Source organism: Elephantulus edwardii, unplaced genomic scaffold (assembly GCF_000299155.1).
Source record: "Elephantulus edwardii isolate Elephantulus edwardi_28Jun2011 unplaced genomic scaffold, EleEdw1.0 scaffold00252, whole genome shotgun sequence".
NCBI classification, from domain to species: Eukaryota; Metazoa; Chordata; class Mammalia; order Macroscelidea; family Macroscelididae; genus Elephantulus; species Elephantulus edwardii.
In genome coordinates, this window is record NW_006400002.1 from 810,037 (window position 1) to 831,501 (window position 21,465).

The 21,465-nt window shown below is 38.6% G+C and overlaps 1 protein-coding gene across 1 annotated transcript in view; it reads right to left on the bottom strand.

Annotated features, from left to right (window-relative positions):
- Positions 1 to 8,609: 8,609 nt before the first annotated feature.
- LOC102877356 (leukocyte surface antigen CD53-like) overlaps positions 8,610 to 21,465 on the bottom strand; it is a 33,153-nt gene continuing 20,297 nt past the window's right edge. Inside the window, exons 2-8 of the mRNA XM_006899295.1 lie at positions 18,642 to 18,720; positions 17,177 to 17,365; positions 16,176 to 16,250; positions 15,525 to 15,620; positions 10,848 to 10,928; positions 9,410 to 9,493; positions 8,610 to 8,681 (exon numbers count right to left, since the gene is read on the bottom strand). Of these exons, the coding sequence (XP_006899357.1) occupies positions 8,610 to 8,681; positions 9,410 to 9,493; positions 10,848 to 10,928; positions 15,525 to 15,620; positions 16,176 to 16,250; positions 17,177 to 17,365; positions 18,642 to 18,704 (660 nt within the window). The 5' untranslated portion in view covers positions 18,705 to 18,720. The remainder of the gene's footprint in view (positions 8,682 to 9,409; positions 9,494 to 10,847; positions 10,929 to 15,524; positions 15,621 to 16,175; positions 16,251 to 17,176; positions 17,366 to 18,641; positions 18,721 to 21,465) is intronic.

Genomic DNA, 21,465 nt, shown 5'->3' on the forward strand with positions numbered 1-21,465 from the left:
TTTGACAAGCACTGTGGCAATTGGACAATTAAAACAGACATGGGGCGGGGGAAGAAGAAGAACTGGGGACGAGGGTGGAGAAAACAGTGCAACAATGAATGAATGAAAACCCAAAATGTCTGTAAATGTTCATTAAAACTAATGAAATTTAATTAAAAAACAAAAACAAACAAACAAAAAAAACAACCAAGAGATGGTTCTTTAAAAGGTTAATAAAATAGACAACCATTGGCAAAGAAATGGACAAACCATTGACAAGAAACAAAGAAAATAAATAAGAAATTAAAGAGGTGATATCCCAATAGTACTAGCTGAAATGAAATAAATTGTTGGAATATTATGATAAGGTATACTCTGATAAATTTGAAAACCTAGAGGAAATGGACAAATTCTAGAAGCTCACACCGTACTCAAATTGACACTGATAGATGTAGAACACTTGAAAAGATCCAAAAGAATCACTTTTGGATCCTTTCATCCAAAATAAGAAATAGAGCAAATCGTAAAAGAACTCTTCCTCCCCACCTCCCCCAAAAGCCCTGACCCAGATGGATTCATGGGTAAATTCTCCCAAACATTCAGAAATGAACTATCACCAATTCTATTTAAACTATTAAAAACACAACAAAACAAAACCCCATAACCCAAACCAATTTAAAAAACCCTCAGAAAAAGATGGTACACTTCCAGAGACATTCTATGAAGCAAGCACAGCCCTAGTACCCAGCTCTCAGATGCACGGCAAAAGCTCAGTATTTTGAAAAGACCACGGCCTGAATCCGTGTACTGTGGTGTTCAAACTATTACCATTGCTCAGTACTTTGGAAAGGCCCCTGGCAGTTGACTTTCTCAAAGCCATTTCTTTCCTGATCTTATGACTGCTAGTACCAAGCATGTTGATTGTGGACCGAAGTAAGGTGAAATTGATGACAATTTCAATCCTTTGTCCATCTGTCATACTGTTGCTTATTGGTATAGTTGTGAGGATCTTTGTCTTCTTGATCTTGAGATGCAATCCATATTGAAGGCTATAGGCTTTGATCTTCTATAGCAAGGGTTTCAAGTCCTCCTCACTTCCACTTCTAAATTTGTTCCCATTTTTGTCTCTTATTATCTTTATAGTTGGGGTTTTGCCCTTGGGTCTCTTATCCACCTTGAGTTGGTTTTTGTGTATAGTGTGAGGTGTGGATCCTGTTTCAGTTTTCTGCAGGTAGAACTCCAGTTTTGCCAGCATCATTTGTCAAAGAGGCTGTTAAGAACTTCAATCTCGTCACCATCTATCATAGTTCTGCCATTTGACCCACTGGTAAGAATCTTTATCTTCTTGATGTTGTACTCGAATCTATATTGAAGACTATAGTCCTTGACCTTCTGAAGCAAATACTTCAGGTGCTTCTCAGTTTCAGCAAGCAAGGTTGTGTCATCCGCATAACACAGGTTGTTGATGAGTCTTCCTCCTCATAAAGTCCAACCTCCTCAGTTATCTGTTCCACAGACAAACTGAAAAGGTATGGAGATAGGACACTTCCCTGACATGCTCTTTTCCTGATTTTAAACTATGCAGTGTTTCTTTGCTCTATTCTGAGAACTGCTTCTTGGTCCAAGTACAGGTTTCACATGAGCACAATCAAGTGTTCTGGGATTCCTATTCTTTTCAAGGTTAGACACAATTTGTTATGATCCACACAGTGAAATACCTTTGCATAGTCAATAAAACACAGATTCCAACATCCATTTGATATTGGCGATAATGTCTCTAGTGCCACAGCCTCTTCTAAATCCGGTTTGTATTTCTGGTAATTCTATGTCAATTTATTGTTTTAATCATTTTTGGAAAATCTTCAGCAGGATTATGCTTGTATGTAATCTTAGTGATATTGTTTGACAATTTCCACACTCTACTGGGTCACTTTTTTTTTTTTTGAATGGGAATAAATATTAAACTCTCTTCCAGTCAGTTTTCCAGGTATCTAGATTTCTTGGCACAACCTGGTGAGCATGTCCAAGGCAGCATCTATTTGTTGAAATATGTCAATTGGTATTCCATCAATTCCCAAGGCCTTGTTTTCTGTCAATTTCTTCAGAGCAGCTTGAAGTTCTTACTTCATCACCACTGTCTATTGATCATATATTGTTTCTTGATATGTCAGCCAGTTCTTTTTGTAGAGTGAATCTATGTACTTCCATCTTCTTTCATGCTTTCTGGAACATTCAATATTCTGCCCAAAGCATCCATAAGCATTGCAACTCAAGGATTAATTTTGTTCTTCAATTTGTTCAGCTTAAGAAATGCTGAATGAGTTCGTCCCTTTTGATTTTCTGACTCCAGCTCTTTGCATATCTTATTGTAATACTTTGCTTTGTTTTCCTGAGCTGCCCTTTGAAATTTTCTGTTCAGCTCTTTAACTTCCTGCTTTCTCCCCTTTGCTTTGGCTTCTTGGAGCGCTAGTGCAATATTCAGTCTTTTCTGACATCCATCTCGATCTGTTGTTCCTCCTCTGTCTTTGTAATGACTTTTTGCAAAACAACATTTTTTCATAGTTATGAGGTTTATTAGGGAAATTATTTGAAAAGGAAGGGGCAAGTGCCCAGATCTTGACCCCAGAAAAGGGCAGGACTTCCTAGGAAAGCTTCCATGATCTCATGGAATGGGAGAAGGGACAAATCTTCCCTCCCTTTTGGATGATGAATATTGTTGATAAAGCAACATTATTTTCTATATTATCAGAAAGATAAATTACCTTTTGCATTTTGAGAAAATATTGATATATATTTTTCAAGATTATTACCTACTTTTATTTTTCATATTTAAATAATTTTTTCATATTAATATTCTATTAGACTAATAGTCTTTCATGGACTTTAACTGTAAACCTTAACTATACCCGTGGTTATGACTTCACTCTTGATTATCATCTGTTTTTACATTTCCATTGACCACATGGCCACGTTGTTGTTAGATGCCATTGAGATGACCATGACTCATAGCGACCCTATGAACAAACAACAGATCTGAACTTTGCCCTATTATGTGCCATCTTCATGATCTGTGACATGCTTGAGTACATTGATACAGCCACTGTGTCAATCCATTTCGCTCAGGGTATTGCTGTTTTTTGCTGACCCTCCATCTTTCCAGTAAGATGTCTGTTTCTGAGGACTGGCCTCTCCTGACAACATGACCATAGTATATGACACAAAGTTTCACCATCCTTGCCTCTAAAGAGCACAATGCTCACCCTTCTTCCTTGATAGACTTGGAGGGGTGAGGGGAGGGTGGCTTTGTTTTCTTTTTAAGTCAGTGGTATATCAGTACTCTTCTCCAATACCACAGTTCAAAGGCATTGATTCACCTGTCTTTACTCATTGTCTATCTTTTAGATACATAGAAAGTAATGGAAAAGATCATGGCTTGGTTTAAACACATCTTAAAACTAAAATGGAAATTCTTGCACTTTTGTGCTTTGACGAGATTTTCCTAGTGCAACACATCTTTTGATTTCTTCACTATTGCTACCATAAATATTGATTATGCATTTAAATAAAATGTAACCATTGTCAACTTCAGTCTTTCCTCTATTTTGATGCTCAGTTGTGAGAAATTTTGTTTCTTATTGTTGAGATGTAATTCATACTGAATGTTGTTTTCTTTAATCTTCAGCAAGTGTTTCAAGTCTCTTTTATTTTCAGGAAGCAAGATCGTGTCATCTGCACAAAGCAGTTTGTTGATGACTCTTCCTCCAATCTTGATGCCACATTTTCTTAACGTCCAGCTTCTCAAATAATTTGCTCAGCATAAAGCCTGAATAGGTATAGACAAAAGACAGAATCCTGATGCACACCTTTTGATTTTAAACCTTCCAATGTTCCTTTCTTCTGTTCAGAAAACTGCTTCTTGTCTATGTATTAAGTTTCAAATGAGCACAATTAAGTGTTCTGGGATTCCAATTCTTTCCAATGTTAGCTATAATTTGTTATGATCCACACAGTTGAATGCCTTTGCATTGTCAATGAAATATTGTTAAGTATCTTTCTGATATTCTCTGCTTTCAGCAAAGATCTATCTGATGTCAGTGATTTTCCTAGTGCCATGATCCCTTCTGAATCCAGCTGATATACTGTTCCTTCCATTAAAAAATAAATAACTGTTAGTTCTATAACCAGGAGAGGATAAAATAGATGAATGGGACCTTCTAAGAACCAAATCCCTATGCACATCCAAAACCTTCTCCAACAGGGTAAAAAGGGAAGCCACAGACTGGGAAAAAGTATTTGGTAATGACATATCAGACGAGAGACTTATATCTAGAATTTATAAAATACTCGAGCACCACAACAAGATAAAGGTAAATAACCCAATTAAAAAATGGGCACAGGATATGAACAGATACTTCACCAAAGAAGACATTCAGATGGCCAACAAGCACATGAAGAAATGTTCAAAATCCCTAGCTCTAAAAGAGATGCAAATCAAAACAACTATGAGATATCATCTCACCACAGTAAGAATAGCAAAATATAACAGAATAACAAGCAACAAATGCTGGCGAGGTTGTGAAGAAACTGGAACACTTTTTCACTGTTAGTGGAAGTGTAAAATGGTGCAACCACTATGGAAGGCAGAATAGAAATAGCTGCAAATAGAAATACCATTTGACCCAGCAATTCTACTACTGGGAATATACTCCAAAGAGACCATAACTGACACCCAAGAAGATATATGCACACCCATGTTTATCATGGCTTTGTTCACAATAGCAAGGAGTTGGAAACAACCTAAGTGCCCATCAACAAACAAATGGATAGAGAAGCTGTGGTATATTCATACAATGGAATATACTATGCTGCATTGGAAAACAAGGAACTCATGAAATATTCAAAATGGGTAACCCTGGAAAACATTTTGCTGAGTGAAATGTCTCAGTCACAAAAGGATAAATACAGCATGGTGCCACTGTTGTAAAACAGGACTGACATCAGGGCTGGGGAGAGACTGAGAAAGATGGGATAAATAATGTATAGTGCATTGAAACAGATGAGGGAGAAAACTGTTTAAAAGGGATATGTGATTAGGTATTATTGTCATGACAGGAATCCAGAATGAAGGTTGCATAGTGGAGTGGACCTGGGGGGAGGGATTATAAAACAATGAAAGAATTTTTCTTTTACTTTTTGAAGAGAAGAGTGTACTGGAGGGAGGGGTGGGCAGGGAGAAAAGTGCAGCAATGAATGGATGGAAATAAAAAAACAACAAACCATTAGCAAGATTTTACTTGCATGTGATACTGTTTGATAATATTCTGTTGTATTATTTGTTTTTGGTTTATTTGTTTTATTTGGTTTTGGGAATGAGAACCCTTATAGATCTCTTCCAGTTAATTGGCCAGGTAGCTGTCTTCCAAATTTTTTCGTGTGGTATTTTCTGAAAATTTTCAGTGTCAATCAATTCTTTTCGGTGATTCCCTGTAATTAAAAAAATAAGGAAAAAGCCCCCACATACATTGGACACTGTGTCAATATTTTAATTTAAAGATGTGTACAAAGTGATTGGCATGCTAATTTCTCAGATTAGTGAAATAAATTTTCCTTTGAGGAAGGTGGGAGTAGGAAATATCTAGACAAAGGGGATCTATGTCAGAGGAAGAAAAATGAAATATAAGTGAAGCCTAGAAAAACTAATGTCCATATAGCTAAACAAAGAAAGCAAGGGTGATAAAGGCAAATGAATGTGCTGGACAGCAAAGAGTGAAATATAGGATGGACCTGTTAGATATAATAAGGAATTTGACTTTAACCTAATATGAATAGAGGTACACTGTAGGATTTCTGCAGGAAGGTGTGCTGATTAAATATATGCTTTGGAAAGATAAACTACTGTGTAGGAAAGAGTTGTCTGCTGGCTTGTTTGTTATTAAAACCTCACTGCTTCCCAGAGGCGCACGGTTCGAATCCACCAGATGCTCTGCCGGGGAACCAGGGAAGGAGGGACAATCTCCTCCTGTACCAGTCAGATCTGATTTGACGGTACACTCACACACACACACACACACAAACAAACAAACAAAACACCTCACTGCAGCAGAACTGGTTTCAACCACAGTGCTCAGAATCAAGGACCTACCAAAGGCTTTAGGTCCTAAAGGGGAGACTCCCATCTTTCTTGGAGCCACTCTGGATTCCTACTGCCAGAGATGCTTAGCCTTTGGGTAAGTAAAACAACTTGAACACCCTAGAAAATAATTTAAATGGGGACAATGGTGGGCACCAGACAAACAGTGGATGGTTCAGGCTATTAAATGCAATAGATACGATGAAAATGAATGGATCTGAAATATCTGTTAGGTGTTTATCAACAGATCTGATGCTGGATGTGAAAAGTAAGCTGATACTAAGAAGAAAACCCAGGTTACTGACTACAGCAACTGAGTGGGTGTATCACTTATTGAGAGACTTAAAGGGAACAAAAAAGAAGAGTCAAGTTAGAAGATATTGTTGTTATGTGTGGTCAAGTTGTCTGTGACTCATAGCGATCCTATGTACAGTAGCTCTGAGGCCTGCCGTGTCCTGACCCAGTCTCACTGTCTCCAACACTACTACTCGCACTGCCCATTACTATGCCAATCCATCTCATCCAGGGTCTTCCTCTCCTATGCTGTCCCTCCACCCTTCCAGGCATGATATCCTTCTCCAAGGACTGGTCCTTTCTGGCCATGTGTCCAAAGTATGTGAGATGGAGCTTCAAAATACTACCGAGGAGAAACTTGATTTCACCCTCTCCAAGACAGACCTGTTTGTTCTCTTGGCGATGAATTTAATTTTGTATACACGAAATTCTCGTTACTTTTTTCTGTTTTAACTCGAGAATATCTCCTCCATTCCTTTGTTTTCTTTTTGAAAAGTGGAAAAGCTGTACGTTTTTCTATCAACCACCATTCAAAGTGACCTGTATTCCTTAATTTAAGGTGGGAGATCATGCTCAAAAACTTGGAGTAGAAACAAATTCTTCTACTCATTTGTCTGATTTCTCTACATTTGGATGTTGCTCTGTCACATCAACTCCAACTCATAGTGACCTTACGGGACAGGATAGAACTGCTCCACAGGATCTGTGTAGAAGCAAACTGCCTCATCTTTTTCCCATGGATTGACCTGAAGGTTCAAATGGCGGTGTCCTTTAAACACTGTGCCACCAGGGTTCCTTATTTGAATGTTCTGTTCTTCATTAGACATGTTTAGGGGTTTTTTTCCTTTACAAAATAAAGTCTCCATATATCCTGGTCTATCTTTACTCAGCAGTGTGGCTGGAAACCTCTAAGACGGCTTATCAATTCTGAATTAGATTATGGAACGGAATATGCCTTCTGCTTTGCGTGCTTTCTCTCATTCTCTCTTGTAAATCTTCCTTTAGGGAAACCAGTTGCTACATCATAAAGAAGCCCCGAGGAAAGGCCCTTGTAGCAAACACCTGAGAGACTAGCCAACAGACACACGTAAGAGCTGGAAAGTAGATCTTTTTTTTCAACTAAGCCTTGCTAAGACTGTAGCTCAGGCTAACACTATGATTATAGTCTTCCAGGAAACTGTGAACTAGAATAAATTAGCTGGATGGCTCTTAGATTCCTGGTCCACAAAAAATATAAATAATAAATGTCTGCTGTTTTCAGTGAACTGTCACTGCATTTTGGAGTAAATTTGTTTATGCTGCAATAGATAACTAATAACACCTGGTTTGCTGGCTCACCTGAGTTTACTCTTAAGGCTGGGCTATCATACTGAGCTGTGAAAGGTAAGTATAAGAAATGAGAATACTGCCGTTGAGACAATAAGGTATTTTATTACCAAAGAGTTAAAATAATACATTTACAAAACTTCATTCGATAAAGAAATAACATTGGCATTCTTTTGAACAGAATTATCAGCTAATTTGTCAGAGATGCAAGTATTGTTGAGTTCCTCCTTAACTATGTAAATCAAAAGCTAAAAGATCGACTGAAATCAGATTATAAACCACAAATTTCTGTAAAGAATAAATAAGCAAGCCCCTTACTAAGGAAAGTGAAAAGAAACTTCACCTTTTGGGGAAAGAACACTATCATTCTTCTAGTCAAGGCTTCCAATCAAAAGAAAACAAAGGATTGTGACAATGATCTAGTAAGGTAGTCTGGCTCAGAATGTCCTTTAGCTTGTCTCTTGCTTAAAACTTTGAGTACATTTGATTTCTTTAGTAGAGAGGACTAAGCTTTAGAGGCTTGAGACAGATAATATGAATATACTAAAATTCAAATCTTAGACCTACCCTTTTATCTTTATTTACCTTGTTAGTCTCACTGTATCTCTTAGAATCTCAGGCCTGAGAATCCTCTTATATTAGTGGCACCCCCTTGAGTGGTATGGGGGCTCCTGCCACACATTGATATATGATTAGTTTGCTTTTTAAAATGGAAAATGCTTGACCAACACTTTCACCTCTTGTATGAGGCAGGGACCGGATGAAGGAAGAGAGGAGAGGACAGAAGCGCCAGTCCAAGAGGTAATCATTTAGGACTTCAGGCTACCTATTATTTTGGATTTCCAAGATGTAAAACTCTCCAATCCAGAGTGGTGGCAGGTTACAGCCCAAGGACTTGGCTGGTTTTATCAATCTGGCAGTTCAGAGTTAGCGCAAAAGACATCCCCAACACCTGAGAAAAGAATTGGCAAAATGTGAGGTTTTTATAAAAGGATGTGTCTCTCATACAACCCCTGGGATTAGCTCTGGAGAAGTTGAAACAGTCTCTCTTACTGAAAGTTCTCCATTACTTCCAGTTCCCTCTCAAGAGCCCTCTCCTGTGTTTGACTATGAACTGAGAGTAATGATGGAGAGCCAGCAGAATACAAAGCACTGAGATGTCATATTTTTAATCAAGTCGGAGAAGTCCTGATGCTGGTATAGTAAAATTCTGCCTACTGAACATACTGTGTAGTCAGTTACCACTACCTGTCTCCTATGCCTTCTTGGTCTCCAAGCACAGGATGTAGTTTCTCTGAGCTTTCTTCCTAGCTAATCCATGTTCTAAGTGGACGGAGAAATGATCAAAATACCACATAATTAAAAAAGACTTCATCATGGGCTATTTTCTAGAGCAGCCAAGTGAAGAACCAAAGTGGGGTTCCACTTGGGAGCTTTTGGTTTGCCTGTGAATCACTAAAAACTCTGAGGGAGATGCTGACCAGATGATATATCATCTTGTGACATAACTTCTATATACCATAAAGAAGTGACAATAGTATAATTTGCTATTAGATTGAGGGAACTTGTGCTAATAAAAACAGCTAATATTTATTCAGCACATACTACATCCTTGATACTGTTTTAAAACACTGTATTGATTAATTAATCCTCACACTACTCCTATGGGCAAACTCTTACCTGGATCACGCATACACTGATGGTGATGATTCCAATATACAGGAAATTGGAGTGAAACCACTGTTTTGCTTTTGCATAGCAACCCTGAGGGGGGAAAATTATTATATTATTCAGACTTATCAGAAGATTTGTTTCTTTAGCTTTATGTAATGCTAAAACATCATGCCTGGAAGACTAGAGGGTCAGCACTGAAAAGGAAAACTTGGGAAGAGATGTTTTGACCCAGTGACTGTGGTAATGCAGTCAGGTGTGTCAGAGATGATGAGGTTGGCTCAGGATAGGGCAAGGTTCAGAACCACTGCTCTAGGGTACCTATGTGTTTTAGTCAACTTAATAGCACATAACAACAACAATGCCAAGAAACTTTTAGTTATTGTATTTTTATCTTCTTTGTATGGATAAAGAACCTGCAGAATAATGTAGACAATACTATGGTAGAACAATTAAGGTCTTAAATTGTTATCCACGGAGTTAAATTAGCACCCCAGAAAGAAAGAGGTCAGCTGCAAATGATCTGCTACTCTTCAGTATTCATTACTAACCTTGGATCAACAAATGATAATTATGGGCTATGCAATCTTAGTATTGACTAGCATTTCAGCTTCTACTTCAATAGCAAGTAAACCCAATATAGCCCTACCGAAATCCAGAATTGTTTTGTGGGTGTTTGGTCTTCAACAGATGTAAAAAATTTTGGAGACTTCCAAGGAACCCCAGAAGAGGGAAAACTAAGGTGAGGACAAGATTTTAGTGACTTGGTCTAGTTGGAAGATTACATTGGTTTCTTCTCTGAGCCTACTCTGGAAGTCCAAAGTAAGTGGGCAAACTGAATAGTTACACCAACTTTCTCTCTTTTCTTTCCTTTGAGGTTATGATACATTTCACAAAGAGCCTTTAAACATTGTTAGCTATCATCAAGCTGCCTACAACTCACAGCAACCCTATGAATAACAGAGTTGAACCTTGCATTATCCTGCACTATCCTCACCACCTCTGATTTGCTCAAGCCCATTGTTACATAACCGTGCCGATCCCTTTTGTTACGGGTCTTCCTCTCTTTCTCTGACCCTCCACCTTATCCACCGTGATATCTCCTACACAAAAGGCCTAGATGGTGCTGTTCTACTTCAGCCCTACAAATTTCATTTTCATGCATAAGAATACCTACTACCTCCTGCTCAAGAAAACTCTAGACAATATGCTCTGCCACCATCACACAACTTTCTATTCGCAATTCAATAGTTCAGTGCAACCAGATTCTATTCCATGGCTTTAATCTACATGAGTGCATGCCTGCTTCTCTCTAATAAGTCTAGCTACCTTTCTTTTGTTCAAAGCTTCTTGTTTATGTCTAGGGGGTCTAGAACTTATGTGATTAAAGTTTACAAGGTAATTAAAAGCTAAAGGACCAATTAAAAGAAAGATTTAAAAAAATTACCGTAGCTTGTGGATCTGAGGGGCAAGATGACGGTGGGCCTGAAGTCCAATCACTTGTACCATTTACACCACAACAATGCAGCTAAAATCCAACCAAAAACAACATTTTGATTAGAAAGTTAACAGAAAAAACACCCAATACAAACCAATAACTATTGGGCCTTGTGATAAGAGTGAGGTGGGCTTAAGAAGCTGATCCCTTAAGGTTTATCTTAAAACTCCAGAATAAACCTGACCAGTGAAGGCTTCTTGGAGCAAAACACTTTCATATTTGTTTATATAATTTCATTAATGCAAAATCCTCATAAAGTAGAGATGGTATACTTATTCATATTTTTCAGGAAATTAACACTTAAAGGATTTTATAATTGAAAGATCAGACTGACTATACCTGAACCCAATGATGACTCTTTAATTTTTTTTTAAATTTTTATTAATTTTTGTGCATGTACCATCAAATCAGATCTGACTGGTACAGGAGGAGATTGCCCCTCCTTCTCCAGCAGAGCATCTGGTGGATTCAAACCACATGCCTCTGGGATTGCAGTGCAGCTTCTTGCCACTAGGCCACCAGAGCTCCCTTCAATGATGACTCTTAAGATCACTAAAAATAGGACAAGCAGAAATATTATATGCCTGTTCATATAATGCACTACAAAATACCACCTATGGTGTTCTTGTTGGGGAGGGGGGCAGAGTAGAGCGTGCATAAATCCTCTCAATTCATGGGAAATAAATCTCCATGGCACCAAAATACTTTGAGGATGCAATTAACCAGATTCAAGAAGTGGGCGCTTCAGTAAGAAAAAGCACCTAATTTCTTTTCAAAAATAATTAGCATGAGCAGAGAACAATTAAAGACTAAAAATAATTTAAAAGCTGTGTCACTTAAATATAACATGTGAACCTTGTCTGGCTCTTGATTTGAGCAAACTACCTAAAAATACTTCTCAGAAAATGGGTGAAATTTTATTATAGACTATTTACTAGTTGGCATTAAGGGATTTATATTTTTATTACTGTTTTGTGCCCTTGAGTTGACTAGTACTCATATTGGCCTTACGTACAACAGGTAAGAACCTTGCTGAATCCTGTACTATCTTCATCATCTCTCACATGCTTGACTCAACTATTCATAGTCACTGTGTTGATCCATCTTGTTGAAGGTCTTCCTCTGACCCTCGACCTTTTCAAGCATGATGTCTTTTTACAACGACCAGCCTCTCCTGACAACATGTCCAAATCTTTGCCTCTAAGGGGCACTCTGGCAACACTTTTTCCAAGACATATTTGTTTGTTCTTTTGGCATTCTATAGAATATTCAGTACTTTTCTCCAACACCACAACTCAGAGGCCTCGATTCTTCTTCTGTCATCCTTATTCACTGTCCTTCTTTCAGATGCATTGCAAGGAATTGAAAAGATTGTGACTTTAAACTGACCTCCTTGCTCCTTAGGACTTTGGAGAGATGCTTGCATATTTTCCCCATTGGAACATGTCTTTTGATTTCTTGACTGTTATGCTAAGGGTAGTGATTGTATATCGAAGTAATATGAAATCATTGACAACTTCAACCTTTTCTCCATTTATCATTATCGCCAATTGGATGTTGCCAATTGGTCTAGTGGTATAAAGATTTTTATTTTCTTGATGTTGAGATGTAATCCATATTGGAGATTCTAGTTTTTTATATTCTGCAGCAAGTGTTTCAAGTCCTCCTCACTTTTAGGAAGCATTAATGCAGATTGTTGATGAGTCTTCTTCCAGTCATGATATTACATTCTTCCTCATATAGTCCATCTTTTCGAATGATGAGATAATTTGCTTAGTAGAGTGGATAGGTATAGAGAAAGAATACAGCTCTGACAAACATCTTTCTGAATTTAAAACCATTCAGTGGCTCTTTGCTCTGTTTGGACAACAGCATCTTAATCAAGTCGTAGGTTTCACAAATTAGCACAATTGAATGTTCAGGGATTCCCATTCTTCTCAATGTTAGCCATAGTCTGTTGTGATCCACAGACTGAAAAGGTATAAAGAACCCAACCTTGATGCATACTTTTCCTTACTTTAAATCATGGAGTGTTCTTTGTTCTATGTGACAAGTGCTTCCTCTAACTACAGGTTTTGCTTGAACACAGTTAAATGTTCTGGGAGTCTCAATCTTCTCAATGTTATCCAAATCGGTTACGATCTACACAGTCAAATGAGTTTACATAGTCATTAAAACACAAGCAAACATCTTTCATATTATCTGCTTTCAGCCAAGATCCATCTGACATTGGCAGTGCTAATTCTGATGCCATGGCCTCTTCTGAAACCAGCTTTAATTTTTTTCTAGCAGGTTATAGTAGATTTTGAAAACTCTTCAGCAAGATTTTACTTGCATGTGATACTAACAACATTGTTCAATAATTTCCAATCTGTTGGACCACCTGGTTTTTTTTAGAGTACAAATAGGAATCTCTTCCATTCAGTTGGCCAGGTAGCTGTGTTCCAAATTTCTTGCCATAGATTAGTGAGTATGTCCAGGGCTCTATCTATTTGGTGAAATACCTGAACTCATATTCAATTAATTCCTGGGGTCTTATTGTTTACCAATGTCTTTAATGCCACCTGAATTTCTTTTTCATTACCACGGGTTCTTGATTTTATGTTTCTTCTTAAAATGATTCAGTATTCACCAATTCTGTTGGCACAGTGACTGTGTGTGTTCCTTCTTTTGATGTTTCCTGCATTATTCAAGATCTTTCCCACAGAATCTTTCAGCATTAGAACTCAAGGTTTGGATTTCTTCTTCATCTTTTTTTTTTTCAGCTTGAAAAATGCTGAATGTGTTCTTTACTTTTGGTTTTCTAACTCCATCACTTTGCACATTTAATAAAATACTTGTCATTATTTTCTCAGACAGCCCTTTGAAATCTTCTGTTCAATTCTCTTCAGCATTTTCCTCCTTTTGTTTTGGCCTATGCTTCAGTGAAAGTTCCAATCTCTTCTGACATCCATTTTGGTATTTTCTTTCTTGCTTGTTTATGGACAATGCCATCCTAATGTCATCCCACAGCTTATCTGTTCTTCAGTCATTAGTGTTCAATGTATCAGGTATATTTGTGAGATGGTTTTAAAATTCATGTGCAATAGGCTCAAGGTCACATTTTGGTTCTTGCAGATTTGTTTTAAATGTAAACTTTTAGGTGCTACTAATTCCAATTCATAAAGACCCTACAGAATTAAGAACTATGAAGTAGAGTTGCCAAGGCTATGATCTTCATGGAAACAAGCAACCTCATCTTTCTCCCTGGGAGTGGATGTAGGAGTTCATTTTCAATAGCATTGAAGTACTTAACCACTGTGACACCACAGATGCTAAAAGTAGGTATATGTACACAGAGATCCATTTTGTTACTATTCTTTTTATTCTTGCATGTTGTTATTGGTAAGCCTTGAAAAGTCAGCTCTAACTCATATCAACCTTATATACAGCAGAACAGAACCCTGCCAGATCCTGTACGGTCCCCACAACCTTGATTTTGTTTAAGCCTATTGTTCCAGTCACTGCGTCACTCCATACTGTTGAGGGCCTTTTCCTTCTTCATTGATCCTCTACTTTTCCAAGTCTGATATCTTTTCCTAAGGGCTGGTCCCTCCTGGTAACATGCCCAAAGTATGTGAGACAAAGTCTCATTATCCTTGTTTCTAAAGGAGCATGCTGGCTGTCCTTTTTGCATATGCTTGGAAATGCTATAAAAGTATCAAGCGTATCAGAGATTTTGAGAATGGTGCAGAATATGACAAGCTTCAGATCTGTGGTTCATAGAGTTGCTGTGAGTTGTAGTGGTATTGACAGATCGTAATAACAACAATACAGAATTTGAAAAAAGAAAAGAATTGGAGCTATAGAAAGATTAAATTACCTGATATTCACCAATCTTGGTGTCTGAGCTCTAATTTCTGCATTTCCCCCCCCCCTCCCCATTCTGTACTAAGCGGTACAATAAGGGCAGAGATGTGACTCCATGTTGTCACAAGTTAGTGTTTTCTTGAGACAGTCTATGCCAATGACAGGCTGATTTTCCTGCCCATATCTTTTTCTCCCATCACCAAACACTGCCAAGGGAGGAATATAAAGTTCCATATGCTTGATCTCAGATGGGGAATTGGACATGAGGTACATAGGAAAGATATAAGCCTGTGAGGCTTCTTAGGAATTTAATAGCAATTTCTTATATGATATAATTTCTGTTAATAGTCAACTTTTAGAAAATACATACATTAATCCAGGAACACATATTTAGGTCTTTTTTCTCTACATCTTCACATTCACTGCAACTGAATTGGTTCTGACTAATAGCAACCTTCCACATTGGGTTTCTAAGGTGTAAACCATTACAGAAGACTATTAGTATTTCTCCCTGGAGTCACTGATGCATTTGGAGCACTGGAGCTGCAAACTCTAGCACTGCAATTCTCTATGGACTATTCCCCCAGAGAGAAAAAAACAAAACAAAACATAACAAATATTATGAAAGAGAACCAATGGACAACTAGGTATCAGTCAAATTTATTCCAGTGCTGCGCTGTTTGTGGTGTCGTGTTATTTTGCACATCAGGGCTATGGACTTTAAGTTTTGAAACTTCCAGGAAAGGAAGGGCTCGGGAGGATTCCACCCATACTCACAAATGACTGGATAGAGTCCCATGCCGCCTTGGTGCTGTTGTCAGTGTGGTAATGCTGGATGCTGTCAGTCAATCCTTCAGACACATACAGACTCAGCTGAACAGAGGCATTTCAGTAGTGGAGATGTTGGGAAAAGGAGAAGAATTTTAAATATAACTCAAGGTTAAGTTTAGCATATTCTACTTGTCCAATTTACTCCTCTTTTGAAAATTTTCTCTTCCAAGTTAAGGGGGTGAGGGAGGTGAGATGAGCTAAGGGAGGGACAGCACTGAAGAACAATGTACACCGCAGACTGTTGTCTCCACAGAACTCTGATTTACACAAGAGAAGGGGGGGGCATCAAAGCATGAGCTCTCTTTAAGCACTGAAACAGACCTCTACTGCCAAAGCAGACAGAAAATTAAATAGTTAAAGAAAGAGAAGCTAGTTTTTACTCCTTTTCTCATGTATCCTTCAAGGAACTACTTAAATATGATCTCCTTCACGAATATTTTCCCCTCCCCCAAATAAAACTAATCTCTTTCCTGCCCATGGCCTCTTTGTTTTCCCATCTATTATGGGTGCTTGTTTTTTTGGTACCAATTTCTTACCACCACCCCCCATTCTTGATGGTTAGCAAAGATTCAATGGGTCGTATTCTTTATAACATACCTTCTGTTCATATACGAAGAGCAGGATGGCCAAGGTCACCTCAGCAAGGAGGATAATCAGCAGTAGAACAAAGAACTGTGGTAAAGCAGGAACAGGCTCACTGCATGGATCCAGATTATTCTCCCACTCCCATTCCACCCTGAGAGCAGCCAAGCAGGCCTTCACACACGCACAGGAAGCTTCTGCTCCTGCCTGCTCAGCCCTTAGTAGGCCTCCTCTTGCTTTGTGAAGAATCCATATTCCTTTTTCTACAACTATCTAGTTTCCAGCGTCTAAGGGGGCCAATGAGCTGTCTTCTAATATTGTTCTTTCCTATCCATTTCGCCTATCAGAGTACCATTCATACAATGCATGTTAAATACTGTCTGCTAAATAAAGGACAATAAATGAACAATTTTGTTATTTTTTTTTTAAAGAAACAATAAAAGCCACTGCCATGGATTTGGTCCTAACTCACAGGTTTCTGAGGCTGTAAATCTATGGGAAGAGACTGTTCATCTTTCTCTTTCTGACTGGCTCGTGGATTTGAACTACTGAACTTTCAGTTAACAGCCTGACACATTACACACTATAGCAGTAAAGCTCAATTTTGGTAGGAGCCTATCGAAACAAGCAAGCAAAGGGCCAGAGAATTAAGCCATGTCTCTTTCTAGTTTGGGGCCTAGTTGGTTCTTTCTAAGAAACTAGGGTGAACATGGATGAGGCAAGTGCTGGTGGAGGCTGATTAAAGCCTTGTACAGATGGAGGCAGAGGTGTTCTAGTCACAGACCTGCGTGATTTTTACCCCCGACTTCAGATACGTACTCCCTCAGCGCTAATCACACACAACAGAGTAGTATATCCTTTTGCCTTCAGTCAGAAATAAAATGCTGTTAATCTGAAAGGACTTTGCTGACCTGAGATACTGATCTTATGTTTTTATGATTTCCTTGGACCTGTAGATGAGTAAGCAAACTCACTTCTCCCCATTTAGAGCCCCACATCTACTGCAAGGAACTCACCGACATAAGCAGGCACTTGTTCTCCTTGATGGAGCCCATGCAGCCCAGGAAAGCGACCACCATGACAACAGATCCCACAATGATGAAAGCATTGCCCAGTGTGAGGAAGGGGAGGTTATGGAAGAGCACCCCAAAGCTGTTGTGGATTCGGAAATAGATCCCAAATCCTAAGATGCAGCAACCACAGAACTGAAAGAGAAAAATTCCACAACATTCTGAGGAAAATGAGGTCTGGTTCTTGAATATTTGCTTACATTCTCACTTGCTTGACAAGAATCACACATCCCCTTCTGTTAGCTCTATCAAGACTCTCATACTTCACTAGTTTTCCCTAGGTGTTCTTAAAAGAGAACTAAAAATTATTGTCTAAAAGAGAGACAATCCTAGTGTCCTTCTGTGGAGTCCTACTCATATTTTATCCATTTTTTAAAATTATTATTAAATTTTATTAGTTTTAATGAACATATACAGAGATTTTTGGTTCTCATTCATTCATTGTTGCACTGTTTTCTCTACCCTCTTCCCCAGTTCGTTCTTCTTCCCCCCCTCCCCGAATGTCTGTTTTAATTGTCCAATTGCCACAGTGCTTGTCAAATTATCCCACTAATTTTTAAATCACTTCTGGAAACTCTATGAATTTTGAGAAATGACAATAGTTACAGAAAGGCTTCAGGTCTTTTGTTCATAAGGTTTCGCGTTGTGCTTGACTCGATGACAATCAACAACAGTAATTTTTAAATAGCAGTGGAAAACTCACTGTTCAGAGTCATATATCTCCACCATATAGTCAGTTTAGCATTTAAGTTTCAGATCTCTTTCTCCTTGTTCCATCAACTGCTTATATGACCTTCCCTTTAGAAACCATGGCTGCATAGAGGACACAGCTTGAAGAAGCTCATCTTGGTAGGCAGTCAACCAGAGAACCCATACTTCTAAGAAGTTTCTCATAGACAAGTGAGTACCAATCCATTTTATGCCCAAGTTCCCTTACTAAACTTGACACTATTAAATAACTTAAAAAAAATAAATTAAAAAGGGAAACCACTGTAGGAAGAGAGACTTCCATTTCAATGAGGCATTTTTCTCCAAGGAGTCTAAAACCAACCAACCAGCCACCAAATCCCCAAACTCTAAAATACCAAACCAAACAATTAAGCAAAAACAAACAAACAAGCAAAAAAGCAGGATCTAGACACATAAAATATGGAGTCTTGGATTTCTCACTATACTAGTGAGCAATAGTAGCCAAAAGCCCTAGAAGAGTAATGGCATCTAATTAATAATTGCATTGGTAATTTAAACATTTCAGAATTAAGGGGAAGAAACTATTTCTTTGCTCCTAAGCGGGGTGTGTTGCACATGACTCAGGCATGAGTTATACTTTATACCAGGCTATTTAATAGAGAGAAGTACAACTTATCTAGGTAATGAATGGTGAGCTCAGCCATGCTCAGAAGAAACTTACCCAAAAGAACAAGTTGAAGAAAAATAGGACATACTTCAGCAGTTTCAAGCTACTCATGCCCATGTTGTATAATCTTGCCCTAAAAATTGAAACAAGAGCAGAAAATAAATTACCTGACCCTGTAAGGTGACATAAGATTAAAGGACATACATGTTCAAGGTTCAAGTATCTTTAGCATCATCTTGGCTGTAGCAATGCTCTGAAGAGTTTCTCCAAACTCCCTACTCTCTTAGTCTCTGAGTTGAGATATCAGTTGGCTTATTTTGGAAACTCACATTGCCACCAAAAAAGGCCTAACATTGTCAAAGAGAAGAATAGAGGTACCCTTAGATAAGTCACAGTGACAGAAACCAAGGGCAGCGCTTTGGGACTCACATGCATCACCAATGATTATTAGAACCTGCACATTTCTTGAGAAAGGTAGTCTTGAAAGGTAGGGATCATCAGGCTAACTGGCTGTGGAAAAAGCCTGAGCAGTTGGCCCTTTCATGGAGGATCAACTATGAGCTGGTTAAACTTGACAGCAATGAGTTGTTTAGTGTTTTGGTTTTTTTTTTTAATCATTATCACTTTAGCCAAATACATCACAACTAAGACATATCTATAGGTAAATAATTCCCCAGACTATTTATCAATCAGTCCACAGGTAGTGCAAATGGTTTCAATTTAATTCTTATCCAAAAGGTTCATTGTCAGAGAAAGACAAACCTGGAAGTTTGTTTCCATTGTTATTGTTGTTGTTAGGTGCTATCGAGTTTATTGCAACTCCTAGTGATCCTCTGAGCAACTGATCAGAGCCTTGCCCTATCCTGCACTACCATTAGCCATGTTCAAGTCTCAGTGGTCAATTCATCTTCTGAGTGTTGTCATTGCTTTCACTGACCCTTCCTACTTGTCTTTTCCAAGGACTGGTGCTTCCTGATAGTATGCCAAAAGTGTGAGACAAAGTTTCACCATCCTTGTCCCTAATGAGCACACTGGCTTCCTCCAGGACAGAATGTGGAAATTACAGAGCAACATCTTCAGTGTATTAAGCAAGTAAAATATTTTTCACTTTTTTTTGTTTGCTCTTTTGCCATTCCATTGTTGTTGTTGTTGTTATGTGCCGTCGAGTCGTTTCCGACTCATAGCGACCCTATGCACAACAGCCCTAAACCCTGCTCTATCCTGCACCACCGCCTCTGACACACCCATCCCGATTACCCCAGTCACCGAATCAATCCATCTCATAGAGGGTCTTCCCCTCCTGCATTGTCCCTCCACCCTCCCAAGCATGATGTCCCTCTCCAAGGACCTGTCCCTCCTGGCAACATGTCCAAAGTATGTCAGACGAAGCCCCAGAATCCTTGCCTCCAAGGAGTAGCTTGGTTTAATCCTCTCCAAGATGAATCTGTTTGTTTTCCTGGCAGTCCAGGGTACATTCAGTACCCTTCTCCAGCACCACAGCTCAAAAGCATCCACTCTCCTTCTGTCCTCCCTAGTCATTGTCCAACTCTCTGATGCATAACAAGCGATTGCAAATACCATGGCCTGTATCAGGCGCACCTTAGTCTCCAGAGAGACACTGTTGCTCCTGAGTACTTTAGAGAGGTCCCTAACAGCAGACTCTCCCATCGTGATATGCTTTTTGATTTCCTGACTGCTGGTGCCAAGCGTGTTGACTGTGGAGCCGAGCAAACTGAAGCTGTGAATAATCTCAATCTCTTCGTCATCCATCCTGACACTGCCAATTGGTCCAGTGGTGAGAATCTTTGTCTTCTTGACATTGAGCCTCAGTCCATACTGAAGGCTGCAGTCCTTGACCCTTCACAGCAAGTGCATGAGGTCCTCCTCAGTTTCAGCAAGCAGGGTTGTGTCATCTGCACAATATGTGATACTATTTGCCAACACCACAACCAAACAGCATTGATTTTTCTTTGTACAACTTCCTTATTCTCTGTACAATTTTCAAATCTACTAAACAATTGGAAAAAACCATGGTTTGGGACCAGTGTGCTTTAGTTTTTACTGACATTCTTGCTCTTTAGAATTTTGGAGAAGTCCTTGAAAGCAGGTTTTCCCAATGCAATACATCTTTTAAGTTCTTAATTGCTATTACTATGAGTGTTGATTGTGATCCTAGTAAGATGAAATCATTAACAAATTTGAATTTTTCTCCATCTATTATGATGTTGCTTGTCAGTCCAATGGTGAAGATTTTTGTTTTCTTGATGCTGAGACGTATTCCATAGGAAGGATGTATTCTTTGATCTTCTTCAGCAAGTGCACAATGCAGGTTGTTGATAAACCTTGAAGGTTCTGATCAGTTGTTCATAGGATCATTACGAGCTGTAATGAACTCAATGACACCTAATTATAATAAAACAATAAATAATAATAATAATAATAAAACAACATTATTCTTCTTATAATCCAACTTCACAAATGATTTTCTCACCATAGAGATTAAACAGAAACAGACAAATGATACACCTGGACACACACATTTACTAATTTTAAAGCATGCAGTGCTCCCTTGGTTTGTTCAGACAACTCCTTCTTGGTCTATGTAGAGGTTTTGCACAAACGCAATAAAGTGTTCTAGGATTTTCAGTATTTTCAATGTTAGCCATAATTTTTTCTGGAGAGTCAACTATGAGTTGGCTCCAACGTGATGGCAGTGAGTTTTTATGACCAGAAAAATGGGGGAGAGGAGGAATCTATCCTTTGAAGAAGTACTGTCAGTACACTTCTCAGAAATAAGGATGGTTGTACTATGGCTCATGTACTTTGGACATGTCATTATTATAGTAACCCTGTGAACAACCTGTCCCGAACCCTGTCC